This window comes from Solanum pennellii, chromosome 11 (genome assembly GCF_001406875.1).
Source record: "Solanum pennellii chromosome 11, SPENNV200".
In the NCBI taxonomy this organism is placed as follows: domain Eukaryota; kingdom Viridiplantae; phylum Streptophyta; class Magnoliopsida; order Solanales; family Solanaceae; genus Solanum; species Solanum pennellii.
This window is the reverse complement of record NC_028647.1, coordinates 45,465,808-45,485,837: the sequence shown is the minus strand read 5'-3', so window position 1 is coordinate 45,485,837 and position 20,030 is coordinate 45,465,808. Positions and strand designations below refer to the sequence as shown.

Below are 20,030 nucleotides of genomic sequence, written 5' to 3'. Positions count from 1 at the left end.
ACAGGTCCTTGCCAATTTATTATCAACACCACTAGCTTCGAGTGACGGGGAGGAGTTGCAATACGTTGCTTTTGATCTAGATCCTTCTGTTGTAAAGGTTACTATATATCATAGATTAAGTTGTGTGTTATTACAACAGTGTGTTCTTGTGAACTGGTTAGTGATATTTTGCCCATGTCACTGCAACAGGCTTCTACAAAACTTGGTTTTCCTGTTATCTATGGTGATGGTTCACGTCCTGCAGTGCTGCAGTCTGCTGGAATATCTTCTCCGAAAGCAGTTATGGTCATGTACAGAGGAAAAGAAAGGACCACAGAAGCTGTCCAGAGAATTCGACTAGCCTTCCCAGCGGTACTTCTGCCCTCCCTCCTCGTGTATATCGGGCTGCAATGGAAAATTTTGAGGAAAGGTTCAATTTTACAAATTAAAGCGAGGATAATCCAATTCAAAATGGATAAAAAAAGTTAACATGTCAGAAAAGTAAAAAGCTGTAACCATTCTTGTGCATAGCTGGTGTTGGATACATTAAATACATCTGGATTCTTATGACTCATCATATTGTCAGGTTCAGGGTCTATCAGTTCTGACCTTTTGCTATTTCTTGATTTTCAATTACAGGTACCAATATATGCACGAGCTCAGGATGTGATGCATCTATTACATCTGAAGAAAGTAGGAGCAACAGATGCCATTCTTGAAAGTGCAGAGGTAAAACCATGGCAATTCTTCTCTTCTTCTTTATGTGAATTCTGATCATGCCCTATATATTCCTGCAGACAAGTTTACAGCTTGGCTCTAAACTTCTAAAAGGGTTTGGTATCATGTCTGATGATGTAACTTTTCTAAGTCAACTTATTCGAGATTCTATGGAGCTGCAAGCGCAAGAGGTTGTGGATAAATCTGACGATCAAGTGTCTAAAGTTATGAAACCATTGCAGGTACCAATCGTTTAAGAATACATATATATGTTATATTTCCACATGCTTGAATAAATATTAATTATGAATTTGCGAGTATCGGAACTGTAAGTTTTGGTGCCAAAATTATACAATCTTATTCATCCATAGAGATACATATTTATAGTAGAAAACTGACTAACGAGCTATCAGATCCCTTGATTCTGGCAGATTTGAGAATCAAGGGGTGATTTTATTGATCTAATATTCTAACCTATTCAATAGCAAATCAGATATGATTTTATAAGATAAATTTAAATCCTATAAAATCATATCTGATCATACTTTAGATTTTACAAATCAACAGGAACATTAAGTTTGCATCTATCTGTTATGACCTTAATAGGATCACAAATTCAATTTACGATTTGAATTGGAAATAACAGAAAACCAAACCAACTTTATTGATAATCGGAAGTCTCAATTACATGCAACTATCAACTAAGAACTTCATAACCTCCATAGAAAAGCTGTAAATGAGAAACGAAGAAGAAAGATGAGAACGAAGTACAGAGAAAAGAAAAGGTAAGAAGAGAAACAGAGAAGCAGAAAGGAAGAAAACGTGACTTTTCCACATTTTAGTTACCTTTCTCTCTCCTCTAACCACTATTATATAACCACCTTCAATCTACGTGGCATCATCCTCACCATTGCTTCCCATTAAATCCTAGCCGTTCCTTTCTAACGTTAGTTACTTCTTCCGAAATTCAGTTACTAGTGTAGCCTTGTTCCGATATCGAATCCCCACCTCTCCATAATTTTCCTACACTGATCTTCACTTCATAACATTCCCCACCGCATCAAAGAGTCCTTGACCTCAAGGAATAGAGTCAAAACCGGGAAACATAGCGCGCAAAAATTCATAATCCTCCCACGTAGCATCCTTAGGTGGAAGATTAGACCATTGCACTAGTACGCGCACCACTGCCACATTGTTTCGTTTGACCATTTGTCGCTGCAAAATAGCCACTGGTTTCACCAAGAACTGCCCTGCATCATTTGTATAAGGCAACTCCGACTGTACTACCACTCGATCGCCCATCTTCTTTTTTAACAACGATACATGAAATACCGGGTGAATCTTAGACTGCATAGGTAGAGCTAATTTGTAAGTCACTAACCCCACCTTCTCAAGTAATAAATATGGACCGTAGTACTTAGAACTGAGTTTTAAATTTCTTCTCAAAGCTAATGAAGTCTGCCTATAAGGTTGAAGTTTCAAATAAACCCAATCGCCGACCGCAAACTCACGCTCAGTTCTTCTCTTATCCGCAAAAAATTTCATCCGAGCTTGGGCAGTAGCGAGATTATCCTTTAATAACTGAAGAAACTGTTGTCCATGCATCACTACATCCTCTGCTGCCTGTACTACTGTTTCCAGAAGAGGTCCGATCGAAAGTTGAGGTGGAGTATATCCATACAACGCTTCAAATGGAGTGCATTGCAAGCCCGTATGGAAGTTGGTGTTATACCACCATACTGCAGCAAACAACCATTTCTTCCACTGAATCGGTCGATTAGCAGTCATACAACGAAGATAGTTCTCCAAACATCGATTGACTCGCTCAGTTTGGCCATCACACTGAGGATGATAGGCCGAACTATAATGCAACTGTGTACCTAATAGCCGAAACATTTCCTGCCAGAATTTACTCAAAAATACTTTGTCTCGATCAGATACGATACACTCTGGAGTTCCATGTAACCTGTGGATTCGCTTCCAAAACAATTCAGTCACTGTCACAACAGAAAAGGGATGAGCCATAGCTATAAAATGAGTGTACTTGGTAAAACGATCAACCACCACCAAGATCACACTTTTATTTTGAGACTTTGGTAACCCCTCTATAAAATCCATGCTAACATGACTCCAAGCTTGATTCGGAATCGGCAAGGGTTGAAGTAAACCCGGATATGCTGCATTGTCGTCTTTGTTACGATGACATACCTCACACTGAGCCACATAGTCATTCACCATAGTCCTCATTTTAGGCCAATAAAAATATTGAGTTAATCTCTTCAAAGTACCTAACTGACCCGAATGCCCACCCAAAGGAGTATCATGAAAATCGGAAATGAGCTGCTTCCGTAAAGGCCCTTGAGAACCCACATAAACCTTGCCTTTTCGCCTCTAAACACCATTAACATTATGCCACAAACTAGGCCCTTGTGTGTCTACTGATAACAAGGCCATTAACTCTTGAGCAAACGAATCCTCACTATAGCTGTGCATAATTTCTTGGATCCACATGGGCGTGATCATACTCACAGCCATCAATAATCCTACCTCCGAAATCTCGTCTGCCTGCAATCCTTCTTGTCGCCTAGATAGAGCATCAGCCACTCTATTCTCGGCGCCCTTTTTGTAACGCACCTCATAATCAAGACCCAACAATTTTGTTAAACCTTTCTGTTGTATAGCCGAAGTCACTCGTTGTTCTAACAAGTATTTCAAACTGTGATGATCAGTCTTAACAACAAAGTGTTTAAACTGTAAATAATGTCTCCACTTGTCCACCGCATTAAGTAGAGCCATATACTCTTTTTCATAAATCGATTTACCTCGATGTTTAGGAGCCAACACTTTACTAAAGAACGCAATTGGCTTCCCTTGTTGCATAAGCACAGCCCCAATACCCCCATGGCTCGCATCAGTTTCCACCACAAATTCTTGAGTATAATCAGGAAGAGCCAACACCGGTGTAGTCGTCATAGCTTTCTTAAGACTTTCAAATGCATTTTCGGCCTCACTATTCCACTTGAAGGCTTCTTTCTTTAACAAATCAGTGAGTGGCCTGCTGATGGTTCCATAATTCTGTACATACTTTCGATAGTAGCCGGTTAAACCAAGGAACCCCCTTAGAGCCCGTAAAGTCTTGGGTCTAGGCCAATCCACCATAGCTTGAATTTTATGAGGATCAGTAGTCACCCCTTCCTTAGTAATAACATGGCCTAAGTACTCCACTTTAGCTTGACCAAAAGAACATTTCGATCACTTTGCAAACAACACATTCATTCTCAAAATATTAAACACCACTTGCAGATGTTGTAAATGTTCTGCCTTGTTTCTGCTATAGATTAGTATATCATCGAAAAATACTAAGACAAACATCCGAATAAACGATCGAAATATCTGGTTCATTAAGGCTTGAAATGTTGCTGGGGCATTAGTGAGTCCAAAGGGCATTACTCGAAACTCATAATGGCCCATGTGAGTACGAAATGCAGTCTTGTGTACATCTTCCATCTTCATCCTAATTTGATGATACCCAACTCTCAAATCCACCTTAGAAAATATCGACGCTCCATGCAGTTCATCTAACAAATCGTCAACAATTGGTATTGGATACTTGTCCTTAATGGTTAAGTCATTTAACCCTCTATAATCGACACAGAACCTCCAGGTACCATCCTTCTTTTTTACTAACAATGCCGGTGATGAATAAGGTGATTGACTAGCCTGTATGATTCCACTGCTTAACATCTCTTTTACTTGCTTCTCCAACTCATTCTTTTGATGGAAATTATACCGATAGGGTCTCAAACTGACAGGTACAACTCCTGATTTGAGGGGTATCGCATGATCAAACAATCTCTTCGGTGGCAAAGACTTTGGTTCCGCAAAGATGTCCTCATATTTATCTAACACTTCCTGCAGTCCTTCTTCAAGTACTTCATCTTCACTGTTTTTTATCATGTTCATCATAAAAAGATGAGCAACTATAGCTTGACCTTTATTCAAACTTCCTTCTCCTGCTATTCCTGGCAGCACCAACTTATTAGCCTTCCTTCCTATAGTCACACACTTCCGCTCATGATCGAACTTAGTCGGATTATGTTTCTTCATCTAGTCGTTTCCCAACACCAAAGCACAGCCTCCCAAAGAAATAATGAGCAAATCTTCCATGAAAATCCTTTCCTGCATTTTCCACGAAACCCTCTACAATGAGAATTACACATTACGTAATTGCCATCCACCACTGTTACTTGTACAGGCGAACAAGGCCGAGGCTTGTAACCCGATTCAGCTAATGTGTGCTTGTCGATGAAACTATGAGTGCTTCCCGAATCAATCAGTATTGCCAAGTGTCTCTTCTTTACAGTTCCTCCCACCAGAATTGTATTTTCTCCCATATTATGGCCCGTCAATGCATTTAAACAAACAGCCTGTTGTACCTCTAGTTCAACTACTCCTTCAATGGTAATGTCTTCATTGTCATCCAATTCTGAAACTTGATCACCTTCTTTATCACCCTCAACGAAACCAGTCAAATAATTCAACTGCCTTACTTTGCAAATATGTCCCGGCCCATATTTCTCTCCACATCGGAAACACAAGTGATTCGACTTCCTAAACTCGTATGTCTCAGGAGTAAGCCGATAAGGTCCATTTCGATTAACCATTGTAGTAGATGTTTTTCCTACTCCTTGCACAGCTGCCGGCAACACTCAGTTTGCTACTCTATTTCTCCTTCGGCCAGCTTCAATTGCCATTTCCTTCATTCTCGCTTTCTGTACAGCTTTCTTCAATGTCCTCGATTTGAACATTTTCACCTCTAATCTGATCTCCTCTTTTAGTGCTCCAATGAAACTAGATAGGAAGTGAGCTTCATTCAAAGCCGGATTTCGTATAAGCATTTGAGCTTTTAGATCCTCAAATCGTCCTAAAAACTCTTCCACAATTCCGATCTGTTGCAATTTATTAAATTCTTCCACCACATCACTCACTACAATTTCCCCAAACCTACTTATCAAATCCTCTTTAAACTCAATCCAATTCGGTATTCCTCCACTTAACACCATTGACTGATACCACACTTCCGCGGCATCGGTCAAATACAACGCAGCCATTTCTACCCTTTGTTTATTACCCACTCTGTACTGTGTAAAAAATCTATCACACTTTCGGATCCACACCTTCGGTTCCTGACCTGCGAAAATAGGTAACTCCCACCTAGGTAACCTTACTGCATTTGACTGAGCTCTGTTGCGATTATCCACATTCGGAATAGGTAGTAAACCTTCTCCCACATTCGGAACCACCTGAGCTCTCTCCAACACTCCCAATCTCTCCAAAATTAAATCCAATGTTCCTTGAATTCCAGCTTGAGCATGACGTACTTCCTCTTGTGAATTTAGCAGATCGGCTAGCATTTTATCGTGCCTTGTTAGCTTATCCTCTGTAATCTTCCAGCGTGTACCCTCAGCCATCACACAGGTTCGAAGGCTCTGATACCAACTGTTATGACCTTAATAGGATCACAAATTCAATTTACGATTTGAATTGGAAATCACAGAAAACCAAACCAACTTTATTGATAATCGGAAGTCTCAATTACACGTAACTAACTATCAACTAAGAACTTCATAACCTCCATAGAAAAGCTGTAAATGAGAAACGAAGAAGAAAGATGAGAACGAGAAGAAGTACAGAGAAAAGAAAAGATAAGAAGAGAAATAGAGAAGCAGAAAGGAAGAAAACGTGACTTTTCCAAATTTTAGTTACCTTTCTCTCTCCTCTAACCACTATTATATAACCACCTTCAATCTACGTGGCATCATCCTCACCATTGCTTCACATTAAATCCTAGCCGTTCCTTTCTAACGTTAGTTACTTCTTCCGAAATTCAGTTACTACTGTAGCCTTGTTCCAATATCGAATCCCCACCTCTCCATAATTTTTCTTCACTGATCTTCACTTCATAACACTATCTTTTCCAGTACTGGTAGTCTACCACTTGCTGACTTTTGGGTGAGGTGAACTAGGTTTTCATGGTCTGAAATCTGTAAGTGCATCGGCCTACTTTTTTTGGTCCAAACTATAAGATTATTATATTAATAAACTACCAAAAAGTACATGGAATGTTGTGTGATAAAAAAAAAGGGGGGACTCATATGCGAGTCCGTATAAAAGGGAATATGGGAGGCGACTTTGTGAAAAGTCATTACAAGGGGGAAAAGGTTGGGGTTGGCTATTCCTTCATGAAAATATTCTTTCCCATTGATATTGTCCTGCAGTGCGTCATTGACAAAAAGTGGAGGGTCTTCAAACACAATGATGGAGTTGTCATTGATCTTTTTGCATCCATATTCTGCCAGCTTGTCTGCTACCCAATTTTGTTTTCTCTAGACTTGCTCTATAAAGGGATCAGTTAGCTATCTGTGCAAGTACCTTTTCAATAGTTTAAAAGTGATGAGTGAGCTATATGTTGAGACATTATGCCAGTGATGACCTCCTGTGCATCAAGATTTAGGGAGAAGGGTAAGGTTCTGTTGATGGGCTAGTTTGAGGCTGTAGAAGGAACCAGCAGTTCAGAAGGTGCAGTATTTCCTGAGTATCCAAGCATCCAACATCTCAGGTTATCGCGATAAAGCTCCACCAATGCCCACAGTGAAGTTGAACTGTTCATATTGTATTGCTTAATAAGTATATATAGTGATCTCCCTGCACGAACCCTTTTGTAGAATCTCAAAAAAAAAATGCTTTTTAGAGTGTGTTTGGTATGGAGGAAAACATTTTCCAAAAACTGTTTTTCGATTTTCTTATGTTTTGGAAACATTTTCTCTAGAAAAGCAAGCTCCTTAAAAATGAGGAAAAGGACTTCTCTAATGAAAGTAGGGAAAAACTTCCGTAAGTGACTGGTGACATTCTAAGTTCATTGTCTCCTCCCCACCCTCCGAACATCCCCAATCCGCACCTCTTGACCATCCCACCCACCACCACCACCCGAAACCCCAGTCGCTACCCCATTCCGCCCACATAGGTTTTGCTAGATTACATATAAATGCTCTTAAGATAATATTTTTTGCTTACTTACCAAACACTAGAAAATGAGAACCCTACTTATTTTCCAACAAAACATTTCTAGGATAACATTATCCATGGAAAATGTTTTCCTTCATACCAAACACACCAAGTATAAGTCACGTAAAATTATAAGCAGATAACAGTTGTGCCCTTATAAGTCAACTTCAAAATACAAACTTGATTTTCGATGAGGATTTAATAAAGGTAACTTTATATTCACATCAAAACACAATAGCAAAGCCTGATGAGGTGGGATTTACAGCCCACAGGGGGTAATTTCAAAAACCAAAAACAAGGCAAAAACTTTACAATTGAGCTAGAGAATCCACTAAACTATCAACCTCCCCCACCAAACCCCGTTTACACCAAAACTACAGCAGGCTCAAGCTATTCATCTTGATTTTCTAAATGCTGTTAAGTTTCCCATCATGTGATATTTCATTTATTTCCTTCCACAATGTCCACCAAATGCAGGTTGGGATGCATTTCCACCAGTCCTCTTTGGATCTTCTTCTTCTGCCCACTCCTTCCCACTGTCTCAGCAAGTCTAATGTAGTCTTGGGCATTACCTAGCTAACTCCAAGTATACATAAGAACATATCCCACGGATTTACAGTTGTTCAGCAGTGTAAGAATAAGTGACTGTTAACTTCTGCCTCTTCCGCACACATGAACACCTTGAGCAAATCTGTATACCTCTTCTTTGTAACACTTCATGAGTTAGACATGCTTTCCTAATTGCCAACCAAGTGAAACCCGAGGCCTTGTGACGAATCCTGATTTTCCAAATTAGTTTCCAAGGCCATTCCATTTCCATAGTATGATTAGAATTTAACCTCCAGTAATAAGACTTCACAGTAAAAATCCCTTTCTTGTGCATTTCCGGATTGGAGTATCATGACCTTCAGTGACACCTGGAAATGCATATAGTGTATAGTAATCCTGTTACTCTATAAACTTCCCAGTCGTTTAAAGCCCTCTTAAAGATCAATTGCGAACCTTGAGGGCTCCACACCTGTGCCACAGTGTCCATCTGTTGTAGGCTCAACATATAAAGATATGTGAACGTGATCTTCAAATTCTCTTCCCCTAACCAGAGTTCATTCCAGAAAGTGGTCTTCACCCCATTACCAATCCTAAAGGATAGATTGGGGATAAAGGATGGCCACAGTCTTCTGATTGTCTTCTAGACAAAGCATCCAAGGGTACCATTTGCTTCTTCAGTGATCCAATTGTTTTGCGGACCATATTTTTTGTGATATGAATCTCCTCCACAAACCCAAATCTTCACTCCAGAACGTCCATAGCCATTTCTTCAACAGGCTGACATTCTGCATACTCAACTTCTTTATACCCAAACCGCTCTGCATTTTGTTGAGTGTCACTTCATCCCAGTTAACAATATTATACCCAAGCTTCTCTTTATTCCCCCGCTGGGAAGACTTCTTGATTTGTTGATTTTATTCTCTATGCTTCTTGGTATTGGGAATAAGCTTATCATATAAGTAGGAAATGCATCCATCACTAATTTGAGAAGAGTTATTCTGCCTCATAAGGATAGATATTGCCTTTTCCATCTTGACATCTTCCTCTCACATCTTTCCAGTACTTCATTCCAAACTTCCACATCTTTGTTCTTAGCACCAAGGGGCATTCCAAGGAATTTTGTTGGGAGTGAGGTCACCTGACATCCTAGGTTATCTCAGCAAGCACCTGCATATTTGCAACCTGGTTAATCGGGTATAAACAACTTTTATGCCAATTGACATGAAGTCCTAATATTCCTTCAAAGATGGTTAAGATGGCCCTCAAGTGTCTTATTTGATTAACTTCAGCACCACAGAAAACCGAGGAGTCATCAGCATATAACAGGTGTGAGATCTCCATAGCATCTCCCCTATTTGCATTTGCGCAGAACCCTTGCAACCACCCATTCTCATTTGCTTTCCGGATCATGGAGTTGAGACCCTCCATAGTAAGATAAATAGGAATGGTGACATGGGGTCACCTTGTCTGTCACGCCCCGAGCAACCCCCGAGACGCGGACACGAAACCTAGGACCACAAGTGATCCCAAGTTAACCCTGTTGGCATGATCATGAGCATAGTATAGATAATAAACTGTTGCGGAAGCTAAATCATAACTTATAATGAAAATATGGGGAATACCCATATGCTAAAACTGATATAATATGAAGACTAATGAGTTTAATCCAATGAAGTTACTAACTCAACACTAAGCTGAAACTAACTATGTCTGAAATAAGCCTCTAAACTGAACTAGAAATACTGGGACAAGCCCCCAGCTAAATCTAGCAAAAATTGAAACTAAATGACTAAAAGAAAACTGAAATGAACTCATGACTATTGTCCTCGGAGGATGAGGACTCACCACTGAATCTGCTGAACTGGAGATCAGAAAATCGATCGATGCGTGATCTAGATGCTGAGAACCTGAACCTACATCACGAGAAGATGTTGCGCATGTATGCGTCAGTACTTGAAAGGTACTGAGCATGTAGGATAGAGTAAAGCTGAAATAAAACATAACTGAACAAGCATAAAAGCAAGTATAATAATTTGACATGATAAACTGAATTTTGAGCTAACTGGATTCAATGACCAATTTATAACATGCTGAAACTGAATACTGAATATACTGATAAATGGTCAATGCAGAGAGTCTGACTGATCTGTGAGAGCTACTAATAACCGATAATAAATCACATGAGCTAAATGAGGAGTTCGATGTATACGCCCCATCGAGAGGACCCAATATACCGTGCCAAAGGTATAAAGGCATGCTGACGTGATCACTAAACTGATTGCCCACAGAGGGGATTTACAATCTACTTGGCTAGTAGTTCTGGAACTATTGAGTACGCTTAACCCTAGTCCAACTCGGTATTATGCTACTCCCATGAATTCTGTAAATTTACTGATTATGTCTGAGTTTTTGTATATACTGGATAGGTCGAAACTGAACATGCAAACTGAGAATGCAACAATTAATCTGGTAATTATGCATTATAACAGAGGCATGTATATCTGAAGTGTCTGAAATATCTGACCTAACATGTGTAATTTCAAGAACTAGAGAAATACAAAGCTAGGATTCTGAAATTCATGCAATAAACTGAATAATAACATGATAATCTGATTTGGAACATTTATTTAATAAATTTATGAAGTTCTAACAAAGTTCTAGAAATCCTAGGCTTAATCATGATAAGAGAATCAAGAATCTGACTGAAAATTAGGGACCCAATGGGTGAAAGGAACCCACTAGTGAAATCCCACATACCTGGTGATGAAATCCACGAAAAAAATACTTAAGTTTCGGGGCTGGAACTGCTGGTGCTTGTGGTGTTCTTGAACTAGGCTTCTTGAGCTTTTTCTCTATTCTTGCTTCTAATTTTCTAGGTTTTGATTTAATTATTTGACTTGGATATGTTTTAATTATGTTTTAAGGCTTAAACTGACTAAAATCTGATGATTTAGGGTCAAAATGACGTAACTTAGGGTTTAAACGGAGTGGGAAAGGTCAAAAAGACCCCTGGGAAAGTTGCTGTCGGACCAAACGACGGCCAGGACTAACGGTCCGTCTTTGGGTCCGTCGATTGGGCCTATTCAACAGGTTTTTACTAAAATGGGCATAACTTTTTACTCGGAGGTTTGATTTTAGCAAGGTCGGTGACTATGGAAAGCTAATTCAATTATCTATCTGTGGGTAGGTCATGAGACACCTAATTCATTTTGTGCTAAGAGTTATGACCATTTGAAGTTGACCCAACTGCATTTCCCCTTAACTGTCTACAAATTTTCCACCTACCTACGGACCGTGCTGGTCGTCCGTAGCTCTTGTCAGAGAGTGGGTGAACTGAGTATTGATCGACGGTCACGGACTACGGATCGTCGTCTGACCTACGGACCGTAAGTCCGTCCGTCGTCCAAGACTTAACCAATTTTTCTGGGCTGAAATTTTTGGTAGTTTCTGATCCCATCGACGGTTGTGCAGGATGGACCGTGGGTCAGGCTACGGTCCGTCGATGCCACCGTTGGTTGCACCTGCATATTTTTTTTTCTGTAAAGCTGGTTTTTGGTCTGTTTTGGCTACGGGGTGTTATATTGTCTCAAACCTCTTAGTGACTGAAAAAACCCTTCAGGATTGCCATTAATGATAAGGGGAAACTTCACAGTAGATATACAGACCTTAATCCAGTTGATCCATTAGTTTCCAAAGCCCATATCTCTCAGAATCTTCAAGAGGAAGGACCAATTTACATGGTCATAAGACTTCTCAATGTCCAGCTTGCATAAGACTCCTGGTAGATTTTGCTTCACTTTAAAAGTCCACTTGTTCATTTGATAGCATTAATGCATCCATTATCTGCTGTCCGTTCAGAAAATCCACCAAAACCCCCATGACCTTCTTCATTTTTTCTGTGAGAAGCTTGGTTATGATTTTGTATACTCCACCAATCAGACTTATTGGTGTAAAATCCTTCAACTCTTCTGCTCCATGCTATTTCGGAATTAAAGCTAAGAAAGTGACATCGAATGATTTCTCAAAAGTTCCCTTCTGGTGGAAGTTATGAATTGTCTGCATCAAGTCCTCCTTCAAAGTCTCCCAGCAAACTTTAAAGAAACTCATGATGAATCTGTCAGGCCCAGGTGCCTTGTCTCCATCACAGTGTTTGATTATATTTAGCACTTCATCTTCACTAAAAGGCCTTTGCAACCACTCTTGTTCCTCTTGAGAGATTCTAGGACAGTTCACACACTCAAAAGGGGGCCTCCATAACTCTGTTTAAGTATAGAGTTTTTTTATAAAACTCAATCATATTCACCTTAATGGCTTCCGGCTTTTTTACCTCTCCTCTGATTATTAGTATGTCTATATTATTACATCTTTTATGAGCAGTAGCCATCCTCTAGAAAAGCCTAGTATTGTTGTCTCCCTGGTTCAACCATAAAATCCTGGATTTTTGTCTCCACCTAGACTCCTCAATTTTTGCCATTTCTTCCAACTCTACCAATATTTTAGCCCTCACCATAGCTCATCCTTTGTCAGATGTCTTGAATCTTGTGCCAGATCAATATCTGTCAATTCAGATACTAACTTGTTTTTCTTAGTGCCTAGATCCCCACCCACTTGCTTACTCCATTATTTTGAGTTTCTGTTTCAGCAACTTCAGTTTCATACTGAGCTTGTAGTCAGGGCAACCTTCCACTACAAACTCACTCCACCAACTATTAACTAGCCTCTCGAAACCATCAACTTTGAGCCACTGATTCTCGAACTTGAAGCAGGATTTATTCTGACCCCAGTCCTCACATTGTAGCATAATAGGGCTACTATGCTCAGACGTCACTGTAGGCATTATCGTCTGCCTTACATTTTGAAGGTTTCTTCCCATTTGATGAAAATAAGAATCTGTCTAACCAAGTTGCACTGTAATGGTTTGCCCCTCTAAACCATGTAAAACTCCCACCATTTAATTGAGGGCCATGTACTTCCGTCTCCTCAATCCAGTTGGAGAAATCTTTCATCACACTCCATTGAATATAAGAATCTGTCTAACCTAGTTGCACTGTGATGGTTTGCCCCTATGAGAAAATTGAACTAAACTACAAGTTGTTTCCTGAAAGAATTAGAACTATAATGTTTATCCAATTTTAAGAACGAAATACCAACGAGTAAACGAAAGAAAAATAGTAGAATTTTTTTGACAAAGTTCTCTCTCTATAAATAAATAAAGTAACATTTTATTATCTTGTTTGGTTTAGGATATTATACCACTTTTTGCAAAACCAGCTCAACTTTAGTTTTCTAATAGGTTTTTCTTTGAATACAGTCTAATCCAAACAGATTCAGGTCTAATTTCAAAAGAACTATTCGCAAAATGTTAGTTAAACAAAAAATGAGAGAGCAAATGTATTGGTTGACCTTTCACTAAAGAGGGCTTGCTAACTTGAGATCTTCCCTTTCAGCTTTTTATTCTTTCTGAAATTGCAAATGTGAAAGATGGCTGATTTATTGATTACAGATATCTGTTCCAGTGTGTTCAAGGCTCAAATTTTGATTTTGCTCAATATAGAAGGGCACTCTAAACATGTGGTTTCTAAAGATGAGTCTTTTAACCCCTTAGTATGTCCACCCTACTTTAACTTAAACTTTACTACCATTTCAGGAGTAAATATTTGCAGAACTTTTTCTATTCTAAATGTCACCCGTAGTGTATATCTTAAAAATTGTTTCTAAACCTATAGCATATTAGTAAAAGGATGAATTAGTGAATGTCCAAAATAGGTTCTAATTTGTCTTTTTTCCCAAGCATCCACATTTGGTCATGTTAAATGGCACAGAAACACAATAGTTTGTTAAAATAAAAGGCTTCTGCTGGCTTCACAGTTAAAGGAGTTGCAACATAAGCTTATTTGTTTCTACTTATTATGCTTACAACTCTCTGAGCTGCTATAACTTCTTTGTGCTTTTGCTGAATATTCTCATATACTTAAGCTGGATAAATGTGGCTATTAATGAAGTTTGAGAACATCTTTATTAGGTAAGAGCTGCAGACTTTGTCCAGAATGGGGCGTCCACGCTGTCTACTGACACAGCACAGGATCTAAAGGATAGAAGATACAGTTTGGCTGCAGCTGATCGACTATCTGATGATGGCACCACGCTGTTAACTGACACAACACAGGATCTAAGGGATAAAAGTTACAGTTTGGCTGCAGCTGATCAGTCATCTGATGATGGCGTCATGCTGTCAACTGACACGACACAGGATCTAAAGGATAGAAGTTATAGTTTAGCTGGAGCTGATCAGTCATCTGATGATGGCGCCACCCTGTTAACTGACACACCACAGGATCTAAGGGATAGAAGCTACAGTTTGGATGCAGCTGATCAGTCTTCCGATGATGGTGCCACGCTGTCAACTGACACAACACAGGATCTAAAGGATAGAAGTTACAGTTTGGCTGTAGCTGATCAGTCTTCCGATGATGGTGCCATGCTGTCAACTGACATAATACAGGATCTAAGGGATAGAAGTTACAGTTTGGCTGCAAATGATCAGTCTTCCGATGATGGTGCCACTCTGTCAACTAATACAGCACAGTATCCAAGGGATAGAAATTACAGTTCGGCTGCAGTTGATCAGTCATCTGATGATGGCAAGAGTCATCTATCTCATGCTCTAGAAAATGGAGAACAACTATTTGAGGAGGATGATATGGAGAGTGCATTTCCAGCTAACTCGAAAAGTGGTTGTGTGGAAAGTAATACAGATGAGATCTCTCAACAAACTTAGGGTGCTCAGCTGGTTCTGCTTTTCCGACCTAAGGTCCTGGCTTAAAACTACCATCCTTCAAGAACACAGTAAAAAGACAATAACAAGGTGAACCTTGCATTTGGAGGCATCCAATTTAGGTTTATCCCTCCATTGAGTACGTTTTCTAGATTCCAATTTTTGATAGTTGCATTATTGATATTTGACCAAGGACGAGACAGACAGGAGCATGCTAGGAAATTGGCTTAAATTGAAGTTTTCTTAGTGATCATATATTGTACATAGTCAAGTTAATGGGAATGGGTGTTAGCTAGATTTTATTAATCAATCCAAAAAGAAGGTGAATTCAGTTTGATTTTGCTTATAGTCACATCAGAAAACAAGAAAAGTTCTGGAGTTATTCAAAGAATAAAAGATGAAGATTGATGTTTAGCAGTTTCTTCTTCAAAACAGTGATGTATTATTATAAAGTCTCTTTTAATAGGCTCCAAGTTTGGCTACTCTAGCCACCCCTTTCTTGTATTCTTCAAAAGCAACACAATTTTATTTTTATTAAAAAAAAATAAGCAATAGAGGATTGTCCATCGCTTTTCTGGTGCATTTTTTTTTTTTTTTTGTAGTAGAACTCACATACAATTAATATATATTCAATCCAGTTATTTCATACAAACCAAACGATACACGCAATATCATAGTCAGTAAACATAACATAATGTTCAGAGTGTCAAAATGTTCCAAGAACTTCAAAATGTTCCAAGAACTTCAAAATGTTCAGAGTGTCAAAAGTCACAAAATGACAATAAAAATGGATGCTAAGAGGTGGAGTCTATATATTCGTTTTCATCACTTTCAGTGTCCTCCATACTAGAGAACTCTCCTGAAGAACAGAATGCAATACGCCGACGAGCAAGGTAAATCACTTGTTCCTCGATTTTCACAATGGTTCTGCTCATGCTTACATTTTGAGTCATTTGTTGTATCTCAAGCTCTGGTAAGGCACATGTAAGTTGTGTGATTTCCTGCGATCTAGCAACTAATTAAACATAGTCAATTGCCTCTGCTTGCATGACGATCCAATACCTCAATCATTTCTAGAACCCATCCTGTAGATTCTTTTCCCTTATGTGTCCCCCTCTGCCACTTTTTTCTTTCAAATTTGAGCAACCTGGATCAGTATAAAACTCGTAGTCTTATATTATCTCGTTGTTGTTTTATTCAGTTCGTTCGTTTGTTGATTCCACAACACCTTCTTCTTATCTTTCCTCTTTGTAGTAATGAAACTTGTTGAAGCTTTCCTAACTGTTGAGAATTCATATATGAAGGAGAATCCAAGTTAGCCAAAAAGTCATATATCTCTACCTGAGTCGTTTTAACACTATTAGTGGAAGTTCAGTTGTTCTTAAACATGAAGTTTGTCAAATCGTGCTCAAGCTTATAGCATTCATATTTAAAGTTGACTAGCAACTCATTTTTAAGTTAGAAATTCTCATATTTCCATATCTTTACATATGCACCTACTCTTGAGCTATAATCAGGTGGAAAGAGCCCTATTTAGCTATTTTTATATATATACACTGGTTCGAGTATGGATTAGCTTATATGGAAGAGATTACACCTCCGGTCCGAGTATAGGTTTGATAGCTTATTACATGTACATACATTCATACAGAGTTGAGTTGGATCAAACACTAGGTCATCCGTCCTTAATGGTCATACCATTGGACAAAGATCTATTATTAGCAGAGAAATAGCCCATGTATCAGGATAAGCCTTAACTTTCTCTACAACTGTTACGTGGGGAGTAGGAACATTTACTATTCCATTGAAATCTACTCCATCATCGTGCTGCACTTTGGATGCAGTCGAATTCTCCTTCAAGCTACTTGAAGTCTCAATACTCAATTGAAGTTACTTATCAACTCTGGAGGTACTCGAACTCGGAGTGATGCTATTGTTTCCAATCACAGGGGTAACCACTGCTGCAGTGACTGGCCATAGTTGTGCTCTTATCACACAACCAAAGGAGAGAATCTTATCTTTTCTTGGTCATCCATGACCTTTGTCATGCCCTCTTTTCAAAATGCATGTTTACAATCTTATACTCATGTGTGAATGGTACATTCGGACTTGAAATGCACGAGGCTTGAAGCAAAGACCCTAAAGGAAAGATCAAGCTTTCAACATCTATTACAACAACATACCCTAATACAATCCCACAAGCAGAGTATGGGAAGAGTGACGTGTATGTAGACTTACCTTGTGTTAAGAAGGAAGCTCTTAAGGTATATTTGGGATTGGAAATCAATGACTTAAAAGTAAGAGACACTTTGTTTCCCTTCATATGATAAGCCTTATAATACATCATCTCCAGATTTGTGTTTGTCTTTCCCCCTAATTCTAAGGTATTAGTTAACTTTAGTAGTAAGTTAACAACAACAAGTGCATATGCTGTAGTGGTATCATAGTACCCTCCCACGGTGCTGACCGGGATGTGAATAATATAGAATGCTCTTTCTACACATATCTAGATAAACCACACAACTTGTTACACAGCACAAATGGGAGATGTGAATAATATAGAATGCTCTTTCTCCGCATATCTAGATAAACCATACAACTTGTTACACAACACAAATGGGAGATGTGAATATAATATAGAAGTTAAGTGAATCTTTGAGAGAGAGAGACACACACACACACATCATTCAGGGTAAAATAATTGGACATGTCCAGTAACTTGTACACACTCCCAATCAAAAAGTAGAATCATTCAACAACATTGGTTACTTATGAAGTGGTAACAAGTGGTGGCTTGAGAATAATTTCGACATTGTCATGAACACCTTGGAGGAGGAGCTCACCATCATAGGTTAGGAATTTCCTTTTCTTTGCAGCCCTTAATGTTCCAACTAGCGCCTCAAAGATGTTGGCACATCTGTCATCATTAAACAGCACTCCGAATGTTACCTTCACAACACAAACAAAATCAACGTTAATCACGCCACCTTGTATTTGTTTAAGATGACAACTATTCTACTAAGTCAATCCAATCCCTTTGGATTATAGTTAGGCTCTCCTAAACTATCTGCCTTTTGCAACTTTTATACTTGAATCATGGGGTGTTGCTATAATCCCGCTTAAACGCTAAAGTTTCCTATTTACAACCTCCATGTAGTGCCAAAGTAGCATGCATAATAATATCACTCTTCTTGTGGTGTGTGAAAGTTTTAAAAAACTAGGCCAAAGAGGGCAATCATATGGCATTTTTCATTCTGCCCTTCAATTTCTATAACCTGTCCCGCCCCATTGTCATCTGTACTTACTCACGTTTAAAAAAGCATCAAAATGTAAGTATTATTATCTTAACGAGAGTTTAAATGCAACTCGAATCAAATTTTTCCAACACTAATATTGAAACATTAACCATGAAAACAGAGATAAATCCAGCTTCCAATCAAGCACGGCTAGCTACTCATATGGGACTTGGGAGAGACATGCACAAACTCAAGTCTGTTTACATTACTTGCACTCCATTAGCCTATTATTGTTTAGTTGATATCACAGTCCTATGCTTTCTCAAATCACTGACTTGTTAATAATAGCAGAAACAGAAAAAAACTACATCAGGAAGGTCTTCCAAAGCTAAGACAATTAGATAGAAAAAATGGTTTTTAGTTCCTGAACAATAAAGCTATAGATTTAAAGAACAATCAATTTCAAAAGGCATGAAATAAGCCTTTTAAAACGCTTGTGATTTCAGACAGTGGCGGAGCCGCCTTCGAGTAAAGGGGCGAAAAATTGTATTATTTATATATGGTTAAGTATTTTTTAGGTATATATAGCATATATTGAAACCCCATCAACTACTTTGTCTGTCTATTTTTCCATATTTTGAACCTCTTTATTGAAACTTTTGGCTCCGCCACTGATTTCAGACAATCATATATTTTCAGATACAAAAACCAGCATTTGCATGATTTAATGATCTAACCTTAATCCTCATGATTTGGTTTCTCGAGACTATACTGAAACAATAGCAAAATGTGTTGTTTTAATAAAATTTCATAGTTTAAACCAGTTTTTTTCTCAGAAATGATAAAATTAACATGATATGCCCAGGGATACGATGTAGTGCAATCATAATCTTTTGATTCTTGTTGAAATCACATAGATTAGAAAGATGTGTATAAGCAAAGCAATTAAAGTGTCCAACAAATTGATAATGTGGGTTCAGAGAAAATGCATTACAGATCTGATATGTAATTGAAATGGGTAAAAAGGTACTACCTTGTAAGAACCATCATCTTGGGCTATGCCGAGTCGCTTGATCTCTTCTTTGAGACGTTCAACCTCTTCTTCAACGTTCATGGCTTCTATTCAATGGAGTTGAACAGATCTATCGTCTTCTAACATTCACTGTTTGCTTTTTATATCCGATAAAATTTACTATTCCTTATTTGAAGTTGGAGTTAATCACAAAAAACACCCTCTTCTCTTTCATACTCATCATTCAAATAATCCTTTAAATTGTTACTCATTCTGATCACTTTTATTTGTCATATTGTTTTTCGAAAGTCAATTTAATTAATTTTTAAAATTAAATTAGTATAAATTAATTCAATATTTTAAACAAAAAAAAAGATATTCAAAACTATACGAAAAGTACTATAAATTGCAATTATTTTTCATATCAATATGATGAAAAAATATATCTTAAAATGTTAGTTAAAATTCATATAGTTTGACTCTAAAAATAGAAACCATGACAAACAGTAGTCAACGGAGGGAGTACTCCTTCCGTTTCATTTTATGTGAGTTAGTTTGACTTGATACAGAGTTTAAAAAAGAAATGAAAACTTTTGAAGTTTGTGGTCCAAAATAAATTATAGAAATTTGTGTGGCTCTAAGACCATCTCCAACCCAACACCAAATTTTACACCTAATCCTATACTTGGTGTAAAAT

At 38.3% G+C, this 20,030-nt stretch overlaps 2 protein-coding genes across 2 annotated transcripts in view; one reads left to right on the top strand and one right to left on the bottom strand.

Annotated features, from left to right (window-relative positions):
* Positions 1–15,658, top strand: part of LOC107004491 (K(+) efflux antiporter 3, chloroplastic) — a 58,121-nt gene extending 42,463 nt beyond the window's left edge. Inside the window, exons 15-19 of the mRNA XM_015202695.2 lie at positions 5–97; positions 190–351; positions 619–708; positions 777–938; positions 14,333–15,658. Coding sequence (XP_015058181.1) covers positions 5–97; positions 190–351; positions 619–708; positions 777–938; positions 14,333–15,088 — 1,263 coding nt within the window. The 3' untranslated portion in view covers positions 15,089–15,658. The remainder of the gene's footprint in view (positions 1–4; positions 98–189; positions 352–618; positions 709–776; positions 939–14,332) is intronic.
* Positions 15,659–17,633: 1,975 nt separating this feature from the next.
* Positions 17,634–19,514, bottom strand: LOC107003088 (costars family protein). Its single transcript, XM_015201339.2, has 2 exons — positions 19,355–19,514; positions 17,634–18,034 (listed from the first exon to the last, which is right to left on the bottom strand). Exons 1-2 carry the CDS (start codon positions 19,433–19,435, stop codon positions 17,855–17,857), a joined length of 261 nt encoding a protein of 86 aa, XP_015056825.1. The 5' UTR covers positions 19,436–19,514; the 3' UTR covers positions 17,634–17,854.
* Between the last annotated feature and the right edge of the window lie 516 nt (positions 19,515–20,030).

Bases quoted from the DNA above. Each gene is read 5' to 3' on its own strand.
- LOC107003088 (XM_015201339.2), bottom strand. From the start codon at position 19,435: ATGAACGTTGAAGAAGAGGTTGAACGTCTCAAAGAAGAGATCAAGCGA. The intron at 18,035-19,354 runs GTAGTACCTTTT...TGTGTTGTGAAG, and splicing joins AAGATGATGGTTCTTACAAG to GTAACATTCGGAGTGCTGTT.